The sequence below is a fragment of the Salvia splendens genome, chromosome 22 (assembly GCF_004379255.2).
Source record: "Salvia splendens isolate huo1 chromosome 22, SspV2, whole genome shotgun sequence".
Lineage (NCBI taxonomy): Eukaryota > Viridiplantae > Streptophyta > Magnoliopsida > Lamiales > Lamiaceae > Salvia > Salvia splendens.
The window spans coordinates 1,231,154-1,243,119 of record NC_056053.1 but is presented as its reverse complement, the minus strand read 5'-3'; the positions used below and the strand labels follow the sequence as shown (position 1 = coordinate 1,243,119).

The 11,966-nt window shown below is 34.8% G+C and overlaps 1 protein-coding gene across 2 annotated transcripts; it reads left to right on the top strand.

Moving 5' to 3' along the window:
• The first annotated feature begins 5,733 nt into the window (after window positions 1–5,733).
• LOC121788108 (glycosyltransferase BC10-like) lies at window positions 5,734–11,592 on the top strand. Of its 2 annotated transcripts, none has more exons than XM_042186983.1 (11): window positions 5,734–6,051; window positions 6,933–7,464; window positions 7,894–7,992; window positions 8,527–8,627; window positions 8,709–8,780; window positions 9,622–9,712; window positions 9,970–10,050; window positions 10,431–10,493; window positions 10,604–10,726; window positions 10,905–10,943; window positions 11,029–11,592. In XM_042186983.1, the coding sequence occupies exons 2-11, from the start codon at window positions 7,081–7,083 to the stop codon at window positions 11,155–11,157; spliced, it is 1,182 nt and encodes a 393-aa protein (XP_042042917.1). In that variant the 5' UTR covers window positions 5,734–6,051; window positions 6,933–7,080; the 3' UTR covers window positions 11,158–11,592. The 2 variants fall into 2 exon arrangements, with proteins under 2 accessions (XP_042042917.1, XP_042042918.1); XM_042186984.1 differs by having other exon boundaries at window positions 6,899–7,464.
• The last annotated feature ends 374 nt before the right edge of the window (window positions 11,593–11,966 follow it).

Below are 11,966 nucleotides of genomic sequence, written 5' to 3'. Positions count from 1 at the left end.
GTCATAAGTCATCGACGGAGTTCGGTAGTTCTGTGGCAAGGGAGTTCGGGTGATATCGTCCGAGAACGGAGTCTTCAATGCTCCGTACATGGCGAACCCGACATCTCTTCGGTATGGAGGAGATGGAGTTCTCCTGTGATTCCGGTACCGAGGAGGAACAGGAACATGTCGGGGTTGAGGATTCTTCTTCCTGGAAGACACGGCACTACTGCGGTAGTGACTTTCATGTCTGGATGAGGAGGGAGAATCCACCGTTTTCGTCTCCGGCTTTTGGCCCTTTTGCAGGAAAATTAAGAACTCTTCCTGCTTCTCGGCCAAAAACAATTTGACAGCCTCGTTCAAATCGGGCTGCTGGGAAGACTCGGTGCGATGAGTCTTTGAGCGGCTTGTTCCTTCTCCGTGAGAACTGGAAGTAGATTTCTCCCGAGGCTGTTTTCCAGACCTGCGGGCTGGACTAGCTTCCTCATGGTTATCACGAACGGTATTATGGGTGTTACGTGATCTGGTATGCATTTTTTTGGTGGAAGAGGATCAAAAACTCGCTTTTATCACAGATTTGGTTCTCTGTTTCCCACAGACGGCGCCAGTGATGGTTTGGCGAATTTTTGATGGTAGTAAATGCAGGTAAAAGAAAATATAGATCACGACACAAGGAATTACGTGGTTCGATTTACTGAGGTAAATCTACGTCCACGGGAAGAAAGGAGGGCAAGATTGTATTGCTTGATCTGGTTTACAGCTTACAAATACAGACTTGCTATATGATCTTTGATGTCTAGAGAGCTCTTTTTTTCCCTTTTCTAGTCTATCTGATCTAAGTTCTATTTATACATTGAACTAAGATCGTGGCTTGCATCACCACTAACTAGGTCGTGGCTTACATCATCACTAATTAGGTCGTGGCTTACATCATCACTAATTAGATCGTGGATGTCGTGGAGGTCATGAGATCCTGCATGGGTCCACCACTAAATAGATCGTGTAGTGGAGGTCGTGGAGGTTCTGCATGAGTCCACTATCTCCCAGTTCGGTTGAAAACTGAGACCGAACTGCTGAACTATTGCCGAGCAGCTTTTGCCGATCTGAGAGTAGAGCTTGATTGGTCGGCTTTTACCGAGCTGTAGGCTGGGGCCGAACTCTTTGGTAATGCCGAACTGATACTCTTCCTTGGGCTTTGGGCTGATGGGCCGTCACTGCTATTGGGCTTGTTTAGTACGTACCCCATCAACATTTATATTCTCCAACGAGAGATTGTTTACGTATTTGTTAATTATTTATTTGCAATTTTGATACTATGATTTTTATAGGAGATATGTTCTAGAATTATATTGAAATTTTTGGATGGTTGGAACTTGGAAGCATATTCGACTTTCTTTTTTTTTCTTTTTCTTTCTTCAACATATTCGACTTTCTGTGATGCACATTGAATAGCTGTTGATAGACAAAATCAAAGACGACAATGTACTTGGACCTTTTACGCCTATTTCCATATTTCTTGGAGTTTTTTTGTTTTTTATATAGTCGTTGAATTAATGGACCATTGAAACTTTGAAAGTGAGATTTAATGGATACACATAGATGTGAATAGGGATGTCAATGTAACCCGAACCCGCGGGCCGGCCCGAATAATCCGATAAAAATACAGGGTTAGGGTTGTAATTTTGCAGCCCGAATTTAAAATCGGGCCATTCGGGCTGACCCATTCGGGTTGTCGGGTTAGGCGGGCTGACCCGTTCGGGTTACGGGTTGGCCCGTCGGGTTGAAGGCTTTTGCACAGCGAGCAGTTTTTGTAACGGTCATAACTTTCTCTACAAAGCTCCGATTGAGGCGTGCAATATATCCACGCGAAGCTCTTTCGAAGACGAAGAGAATGATATGTATTAGAGATTTATCAGACTTCAAAATCGCGAGAAACATTGACTCAAACAAGGCTGCTGCACACCCACATATTTTGTGTACATTTTCTAATCAATTTTCTATCATTTTTCAACAAACATATAAACATACCAAAATATAGAAATATAATCAAAATCATCCAAAACAACCCTCTAAAACCATGCAAAATCCAAATACGTCAACCGACTATATAAGATCACGAAAAAAATCACCATGTGGTTCATGGATTCATAAATACTCGTATATAAAAGCTTTCTTTTAGTACATTTCCAATATAATAGTGCAAAGTGTTTTGACGCCGCTTCGTCATTGAATTATGCGTACTTTGATAATTCTTAAAACAAAGATAAATTATTATTTGACTTATTTACAGCTGGAATAAATTAAATTCGACCAATCATAATTCAAGAAAACTTAGAGTTACTCCAATTAGCTAACATCTTGATAATTCACTCTTTAACAATTCAAAATATTTTTGTTACATCTACGATGCACCTCTCACGTTATGAAAAATTTATTTAATCTTCTACGAATTGATTTATGTTTGAATTTTGAAACAAAGTGTTGATTTATGTTTTAAATTCATAAACATAAGCATACTATTTATAGATATTTTGTAAATAATTATGTAATGAATAAGTTATTTAAATTTAAATAACTTAATCTTTTTTAAAAATATTAAAGAAAATTAAAAATGTATATTGTATTTCATTGTTGAATGACTAATTAAAAATATGTATATAATTAAAGAAAATTTAAAATACGTATTATTTTTTGAAAATATTAAAAGAATTAAAAATACGCATTGGCCCGAATAACCCGGTGGGTTAGCCCAAAACCCGAAGGGTTAGGGTTAGGGTCGAACTTTTATAACCCGAAAAAATCATAACCCGAATAGCCCGTACCCGAATGGCCCGACAACCCGAACGGGTTGGCCCGAACCCGAACGGGTTGGCCCGATTGACATCCCTAGATGTGAATAATGTAGCACTAACACCAAGGTGGCAAGGTGCACACATAATTTGTTTTAAAAATTTTGTACTACCATTTTCTCTATTTCGTATTGAAAATATTACAAAGAGAATGTTCTTATGATTTGCTTTTATGATAGCGGCTTTTATTTTTGTTGGCTGACATTACATAATTCCCAAATCAACAAGTATATATATGTAAATTACTAAACTCTTTACAAATTATCAAAGTAATTGCTCGAATATATTCTAGTAAATAAGCATAGGACATGTATCATATATATATCATGTGCATATTTAGTCGAAAAATGACATCTTCCATGCCCGGAAACTATTTCACAATGCAAACGAGATTTTGATATTGTCCAATATTCCAAAAAGAATTCACATCATATTCAACTTCAAGGTCTTGCACGATATGTGGCATGCTTGATCTGATGAGACATGTCATCTATCGAGAGTCGGAAGTTATTTTTTTGGATACAATTATTTTTTTTACATGTTAATGTTGTAGTAATTGTCTATGTACACTAGCACAAATAAAACAAGGAACATAGCAAAGAATATATATACTTTGGTCATGATTCTAAATCCAATTGGAAAACGATTACTATAATATAAAACCATAAAATAATTATAAATCATATTCTAAATTTCACCAATTACATCTTGGGAAGAGTTGGAATTGTTCAATTCACGAAAATTCAAATAGTACCATATAGTCAAATGTCTTAGTCCAATATCTTATCTACATACGCAACAGTCAAGGCCATTATTGGCAGCTATCCATAATTCAAACATCAATCAACTACACCCCCTGTTTCTCGATAGTTGAGTCATTTTTCTATTTGGGGAAGTTTTCTCATAGTTGAGTCATTTTCCTATATAGTAACTTTTCATCTTTCTTACTTTATTCTCTCTACTTTATCCACTTTATACTTTATCCACTTTCTACTTTATTCTCTCTTCTTTTTTCCTTCTCTTACTTTTTTAATCTATTTATTTAACACATTCAACATCATTTCTTAAACTCCGTGCCGAAAAGTTTTGCCTCAACTATGAAGAAACAGAGGGAGTACAAATTTTGTAAAGATCTCATCCTAACATAAATTCTATTATCCTATTGCTATTGTATAGAGGCATGGAGTAGTATATATTTGTTGTTGAAGTCTCTATTTTGGAATTTTGAATCTTAATCTATGTCACTAGGTTGATCTTCACTGCAATAACGTTATATTTTCTTGCCGCCAATATTTATTATGTTAATAGGGTTATCATCAATTTATAACCAAAAAAGTGATGTATAATTGAACTTAATGTCATTTACATATGTATATAATATTTCATTTACAGTATAGGCTTCTATTCTTATGTATCTTGGTAACTGAACCATGCCACGATAGTTTCATTTCATCATACAATTTAATAAATATTTTTGTTAAGTGAGTTAAGTAAATGAATAATAAAATAAGAAATAAAAAAGATAGAGAAATGTAAAGAGAATAAAGTAAGAAAAAATAAAGTAAGATAGAAGAATTCTATTGATTTTTGCTAGACTAGGAAATGACTTCATTATAATAGAACGCACCAAATGATAAAATGACTCCCCTACTACAGAAGAAATATTTTTATTTAATTCGTACCAAAATGATAAAATGACTTTACTGCTATGGAACTATTTTTATTTAATTCTATGTAATAATCCTTGTTTATTTGATTTAAGGAGATTGGCCATAATATTTAATGATTTTAATCAATTCTACTTACGGAGAAAACAATGGCCTATCTAAGAACAGACCAACGCATAAAACATATTTGTACTGTGCGCTTTAAAATATGTACAATACGATGCCAACAATAGGTTATGTAAATCAAAATTGTTTAATTTACAAGTTTATTTAAACAATATTTTTAATCAAATACACTAGCATATGGTCTTTCCATCCACAGCTGATAGTCTTTGTAATAGAAGTACATGATATGAGTTTCAATTTAAAATTAAAAAAGTATGAGAATTATCAGGAAATAAAATAAAGTGTTGTTAGTGAAAAATATAATTACTTATTAGAAGAAAGTATTTAACAAAAAAAGAGACTAATTTTTATGGATGGTCCAAAACAAAACCATTAATAGGAATAGAGAGCCTAAAAAACTTATTACTATTTCTTTAACTAGATAATACATTCGATTAATTAGATAAATAATGTGGACAATCAAAGAGTACAAAAAATCACCATTATTTGATGACCCTAAAATTCCAAAATTAGAAATTAATGAACTGTACCAAGAGGCAAACACATGTGCTTCGATATGAATACCACTGTCAAAACGATGGTAATTAAAATTTGCGACAATTGAAATTGTATAAAAAAATAGCAACATGAGCATTTTAATATATGGACACAACATTTAAGTAACTTTTAAAGCTATACTAATTTTATTTGTACGCCCTATGGAATTGGGAATTCATTTACTACAATTAAATGATTTTTAGTAATTTATACAATTATCAAAGAAAATAATAAATTTTAATTATTAGAAAAAATATGAATAGTTTACACGTAATTTATACAATTATCAACGAAAATAATAACTTTTAATTATGTATGGAAGGAGGACGAATTATAACATGTAGTTGTATGTACTAGTATATTATATCCCAAATTAATAAAAACGAAACATTCTATGTAAATTAAAAAATTGGAGCTTTTTCAAATAAACAATAAACAAATTAAACAAACATGTAAATAGCTGTCCCACCACCACCCCTCTGCCAAAACAAAATAAAAAACAAAATTTTTTAAAAAAAAAGAAAAAGAAAAAGAAAATTCAATCCAAAATTAACGTTGTAAAAATAGCCGGCTGGAATGGATATAGAAAAAGCGCACAAACACACACTACACACACCAGAATTCCGAATCCTCCAAATCCGTCTGCAAAATCCACACACAAGAATCATCATTTGTGTATTGGAACCAATCTGAATTCATCGGATTTATATACATATATTAATATATATACCTAGATTCATCGTCTCAGTATGCCCACAGTCTCTCTGATTGGCTCAATTATTCAACGTGCCCTAGATCCACACACACAATAATTTATACACGTACATACAGATCTTCCCGCTCTACTCCTCCGATCTCCTTTCTCCGACCTCCTAGCTGCTTCTTTCAATCAGGTATTGTCTGTTGATTTCTCACGGCAATGGAACTAGTTTGTGAATCGTGTTTTTAGAGAGATGTTTTTCGATTTTTGTGAAATGGAGTGGAGGCGAAGGGGTTCATTTAATGTAGGAGAGGGGATAGGTTGGTTGAGCTTGCCCGTGCTTATAAATGCTTCCTTTTTCCCAATGATTGTTTTGATATCCGAGGAGCTGGTGGCGTGCGCGTGTCGGTGGGGGTGGGGGAGTGGGATTGGATTAGTAACCTTTTTGATGTTTGGGGATTCCCGATTTTGTGTTGAATTAGGTTGGTGTTGACTTTTTGGTTGCAAAGTTCCTCCTTTTCTTCCCCTGTTCTGGCAATAGAATCTGAAGTTTGAGCGGCTTGGGAAATTTAAATCTGACTAGATTTCATCCTTTACTTGGTGCTATTTCCTTGCTAGCAGTTTTTTGACGATGGGATCAATGTGTGGGTGCTGATGTGAAGTACTGTTTTGATTTTCCCTTTATTGGCCTTGTCTTCAATGAGCAGATCTCTTTCTTTCATTGTTGAGTTATTCTTCTTACATATACCCTCAGTGATTTGAACTTTATGATAAGGTTTCCTTTTTTTTTCTCGTTTCCTGATCTTGAGCTGGGGTATATGTTGCAGCATATTTTAATGGTAATGGTATGTTTCATACGCAAATTAAGCATTAACTGATCTATATTATGTAATCTACAACTAAGATGATCTGAAAATTTGGTACTACATAGTTTGGTTGACTGTCAGCTAGTGTTCCACATAAAAGTTCACTGGAAACTAGAGATAACTCTAAACTTACCTTCAGGCTCCAAGTTATAGTGATTCTCTTTTTCCGTGCAGCTGCAAATGATTTGTTACTATGTCTTCTCTGCAGCTTCAGTTTGATAGCAGATCCATTGCCCTGCGATCTGCTTTAGGCGGATAGGACAAGGTTACTCCTGTTCGTTTTGCACTTTGAGGAGAGAGGTGAAAGAATACACAAAAATATCTGTGGGAGTGGACCCGTGATGCATAATTTCTAGATGAAGTCGTCTCCGGCATGGCGGATAGGCATTAAAGACACGCAAATAATGCCAGGGTCTCGCCAGCGTGGTCCATTGAGAAAGCCGACATGGATTATTGTATTGGTGTCATTAGTTAGTTTGTTCCTGGTTTTTGCCTATGTTTATCCACCTCAAAATTCAGCAGCGTGCTATGTTTTCTCATCTCGTGGTTGTAAGGGAATGCCTAGTTGGCTTCCACCTTCGCCTGTTAGAGAACTTACCGATGAGGAAATAGCTGCCCGTGTCGTAATTAGAGATATTTTGGACATGCCTCCTGCTATACAAACAACTCCAAAAATTGCTTTCCTATTTCTCACACCAGGTGCGTTGCCATTTGAGAAGCTGTGGGATAAATTCTTCCAGGTATTTTATTATTTTTTTATACTGAAATCGCAATTTTGTATTTCGGCCATGATAATTCACCGCTTTTGCATTATTGACTTGTTGAACTCTTGTTGCTGTCTGAGTGCCACTTGTAGAAATGTTGTATGGCTAGAGTACTTAAAATATTAATGAGTTTATATTGGATACCATGGCAGCTTGATCTTTTAATGCTGTTATCCACAAGGTCTTTGCCTAAATAGAACTATAGCAATATCAGTTATCCTTCTTAGGTGGAGGGCAGGAAAGAACATTCTCCAATATGTTTTGCTAATTGTAGTGCTTTACTTTGTATTTAAGAACATCTTTACCCATTATACATTTTTACTGCTTTACTTTGTTTTCTCGGCGACAGCAATTTTCAATCAGCTGACATTGAGTATGTTAACAAAGTTTTGCCCAACCTTGCAGGGTCATGAAGGTAGATTCTCTGTCTATGTACATGCATCCAAGGATAAACCTCTACATTTTAGCCGTTACTTTATCAACCGGGAAATTCGTAGCAGCTCGGTGTGTTCCTCATTTCTCATTGATTCTTTTTAATAGCAGTTGGGTTATTAACAAATGTGGCTTAAAAAGATGTAATGAGCAGAACAACTATCCACACATGAGGGTGGGAAGTGTACTGGCTAGGCTTAAGAGATTTCATGTCAATCTTGTTCTCACCACCATTTCATATGGGAAATATTTTTTAAAACATTTTTTGATTCCCTAAGTAATCAATAGTGTAGATTTCTTGGACACAGTTCCAGCTGTGCATTGTGCTTGATCTACTAAGGGGAATTAAGAATTATTGTCAGTTTCTCAGTAATATGTGTTCCAGATACCAATTGATATTAAGATATTTGCTAAGCCGTCATCTTAAATCTTCAGGTCAAGATAAAATTTTAAAACTCTTGTAGATATTAAGATACCAATATGTGTACTAACTAAATCAATATTTGCTAAGCCGTCATCTTAAATCTTCAGGTCAAGATAAAATTTTAAAACTCTTGTAGATATTAAGATATCATTATAGAGTCTTATTATGCCTATCTTTTGTAGGTAGTATGGGGGAAAATATCAATGGTTGATGCAGAAAGGAGGCTTTTAGGACATGCGCTGAAAGATCCTGGGAACCAACATTTTGTACTGCTTTCTGACAGGTTGCCACAAAATAACTTTGTGATATCATTTTTCTCATTCAAGGAATTCATTTACTGATTAAGATTTTTCTTCAAATGCAGCTGCATACCACTCCGTGATTTTGATTTTGTGTACAACTATCTCATGTACACAAATGTGAGCTTTGTAGATTGGTAAGTTAACTATTTTGGGTTCACCCCACTTCTTTTTTGTGCTAGTCTCTTTAATTGGCCAGATTCTCTAGTGGTTTTATAAGTTAGTTACATTGTTAGATCTAAATATCATGTGCTAGGTACTAGAGTTCAATGAATTGATCAGATGTTCCGCTTTATGCATTTCAAGCATTTGAGAACTTTTACAGTTTTTTAACATTGATATGCATTCGAAAGAATATAAACACACCAAAAATTGTTGAGATGGAAATGAAGCAATGGATTGATGATTATGACCAACACATATTTGAGGTAGTTGGAAAGCTCCTGACACCCCTTCTCAATATTGTCATTTTCTCTACTATCACATAAGATAAGGTTTCTAAATTACTCAGAAACATTTTAATTGTAGAAGACTTCTCATAAATTTGGCATAGCAGGCAGACCGTGTAGATTTCAGGAATTACATCATTATTTTAGATGTCAAGACTTTGGAAGGTGGATGTAATCTTATAAACAGTAGGCTGTCCTTTTGAACTTATACATAATGTGGGATATATACTCATGATGACTATAGTGAATTTTTAATAAAACTATTTTATTATTTTCATCACATTCACAAGAACGCTACCATTCAGTAAAAAAATCCAGATGATTAAGTTAGTTTGTTCAATAACGGTAAAAATATGAAGGTTGTTATTTACACCAACCATGAGGGTATTGTTTATACTTTTGATATCCTTATTGATTGAAGATTTTGACTAAAGTTTATTATCGAACTGCCATTTTTTGCAATTAATGGTATCATTGATTAAAAGTAGATATGAGAGGAAGGAGAATTGTTAACCCTTCTTTTGTGCAGCTTCGAGGATCCTGGTCCACATGGAAGCGGTAGATACAGTGAAAATATGCTACCTGAAGTTGAGAAGCAAGACTTCCGTAAGGGTGCTCAGGTGAATTTCTGCTTTGAATTTAGAGAATACAGTCCTAATAAAAACAAAATCAGGTTTCCTTGCTGAATAGGTCTAATAATTAACTTTGATAAATGTCTAATGTTCACGATAAGTAATTGAACAGAAACTGATTGTTAATATTTAATCATCCATGTCCATTTATGTAATCTGGCTTCATATTTATCTTTTTGAGAGCCTGTTTTATTGCATCCATGATTTGCCTATGGTTGATATATTTACTGTTTTGAACTATGCAGTGGTTCACAATGAAGCGGCAACATGCTGTTATAGTTATGGCTGATAATCTATACTATTCCAAGTTCAGGGACTATTGCCGGGTAACAAAAGCTAATACCTTGTTTACATTGAAGTTTTGATCAATAGGTTATATGTTCCATAGATATTGATGAACATTTGGATGTACATTTCCTGATATAAGTGGCTTAGACATGCTGTGTATATGCTCAAAATGGACGGAATCTGAAATTCTTTTGTGAATTAATGTTTGTTCTAAAATCTGTAAATTTGTTAATATGAGCATCTTCAGGTGATAAGAATGTATTTCCATTTTGTTTTCACTAAACGTAGATAGATAGCTGCAATTGGCCTTAAGTTCAGTTCAGGATATCCCTTTCAGTAATTACTAGCTGTCTCAACTGTTTGAATATAAGTTCATTTTACTGAGTGACTTTTGCCGTTCATTTCTTTGATTGAACAGCCAGGCATGGAAAAGGGACGCAACTGCTACTCTGATGAGCACTATTTGCCCACTTTTTTCTATGTGAGAACCGTTGCCCTTTTCTCTTTGTGGTTATATCTGTCTTCAAATTTCTCCATCCTTTGCTTTTACTTCTACGTTTAGTGTTTGAGCACGTTTCAGCCTCATTTCAGATGCTTGATCCTGTCGGAATAGCCAACTGGTCAGTAACACATGTTGACTGGTCTGAAGGAAAGTGGCATCCGAAGTCGTACAGGGCACTGGATGTGACATATGACCTGATGAGAAATATCACAGTATGTCATGTTATGTTGAGATTTTACTCACATTTTTAAGTATTGTCTTTTATGTCCACGATTAATTAGATTTTCCAGCCTTTTACTCTAGCATTCTTTTAGATATTTTGTGCGGTCTAGTTATGATCAGCTAAGTAGTATATACACTGATGCCCTTCATTTCTAACTTCTGTTGCAGTCCATTTCAGACAGCGTGCACGTTACAAGTGAAGAAAAGGTTAGTTTTAATATTCTACTGTAATTGGCTAATGCTACGTTCAACTTTTTATGAAAATAATCGAATCAAGGCTTATACAATGCAGAAGCAAGTCCAGATCACACCATGCCTGTGGAACGGGAATCCGCGTCCATGCTATTTGTTTGCAAGGAAATTTTTGCCCGAAACCCTTGACAACTTGATCCAACTCTTCCCCAATTATACGTCTATATGAAAGAGAGATGACTTGAGTACCGATTCTTTGTGGATTCAAGCGCATCACACCCTTCGTCCCCATTTCAGTTTTAACTTTCTGCTCTGGTAAAAGCACTGGCTTCTTTCGGATTGCAAGCGCGGGTAAGGTGGCAGAAAGTGATGGGAAGTCGTTGAAAAGAAACTGAAGACGAAGACAAAGCCGGTGTTGCCTCCTTGGGGACAACCATTTGTTGTTTAATTTTTCCCTCCATTTGGGCTATTTTTATGTTATACGTTGTAAAACTCTGGGGATTTAGGGCACTATCCTTCCAGCTGACCTTTTGTATAAGTTGGATATCAAGTTGCAAATATAGCCTTGTCAGATTCTCTCTCTCTCATAGATTGTTTTGTTAAAATTTTGTCAGGTTTTCTATATAGAATGAAGAGATTTTAATTATTAATATTGTTGATTTAATTCGTTTGATGTTTTTAAGTAGTGTATTATTAATGATATATTTATTCATTACTTATGTTAGTATTTGCATTTCAAGTTGTGTTTAGCTCTTAATCTTGCAGTTTTAATTCATTAAGTTTTCACTTTTCACACTACTGAGAGATGGAATTTCAGTTTCATCTCCAACCAAATTTATTACCTAAACAATGTCATTGAATACTCATCAATAAACTAAACTTGTACTAACGCTTCAAGGTTCCAACAACAACGAGATAAAGTTGTTTCATCTTTAGAGGCGACACTGGACCACGAGATAGTAAATTTATACAAATATATTGGTCTTTAAAGTTGTAACATTCTAGTGCACAATTGACACATTACCATATTCTTTTTGT

What these genes read in the sequence shown, in the direction of transcription:
- LOC121788108 (XM_042186983.1), top strand. Translation starts at nt 7,081, where the DNA reads ATGAAGTCGTCTCCGGCATGGCGGATAGGCATTAAAGACACGCAAATA. An exon ending in AGTTCAGGGACTATTGCCGG is followed by an intron (nt 10,051 to 10,430) that starts GTAACAAAAGCT and finishes TTGATTGAACAG; the next exon opens with CCAGGCATGGAAAAGGGACG. An exon ending in ACCTGATGAGAAATATCACA is followed by an intron (nt 10,727 to 10,904) that starts GTATGTCATGTT and finishes CTTCTGTTGCAG; the next exon opens with TCCATTTCAGACAGCGTGCA.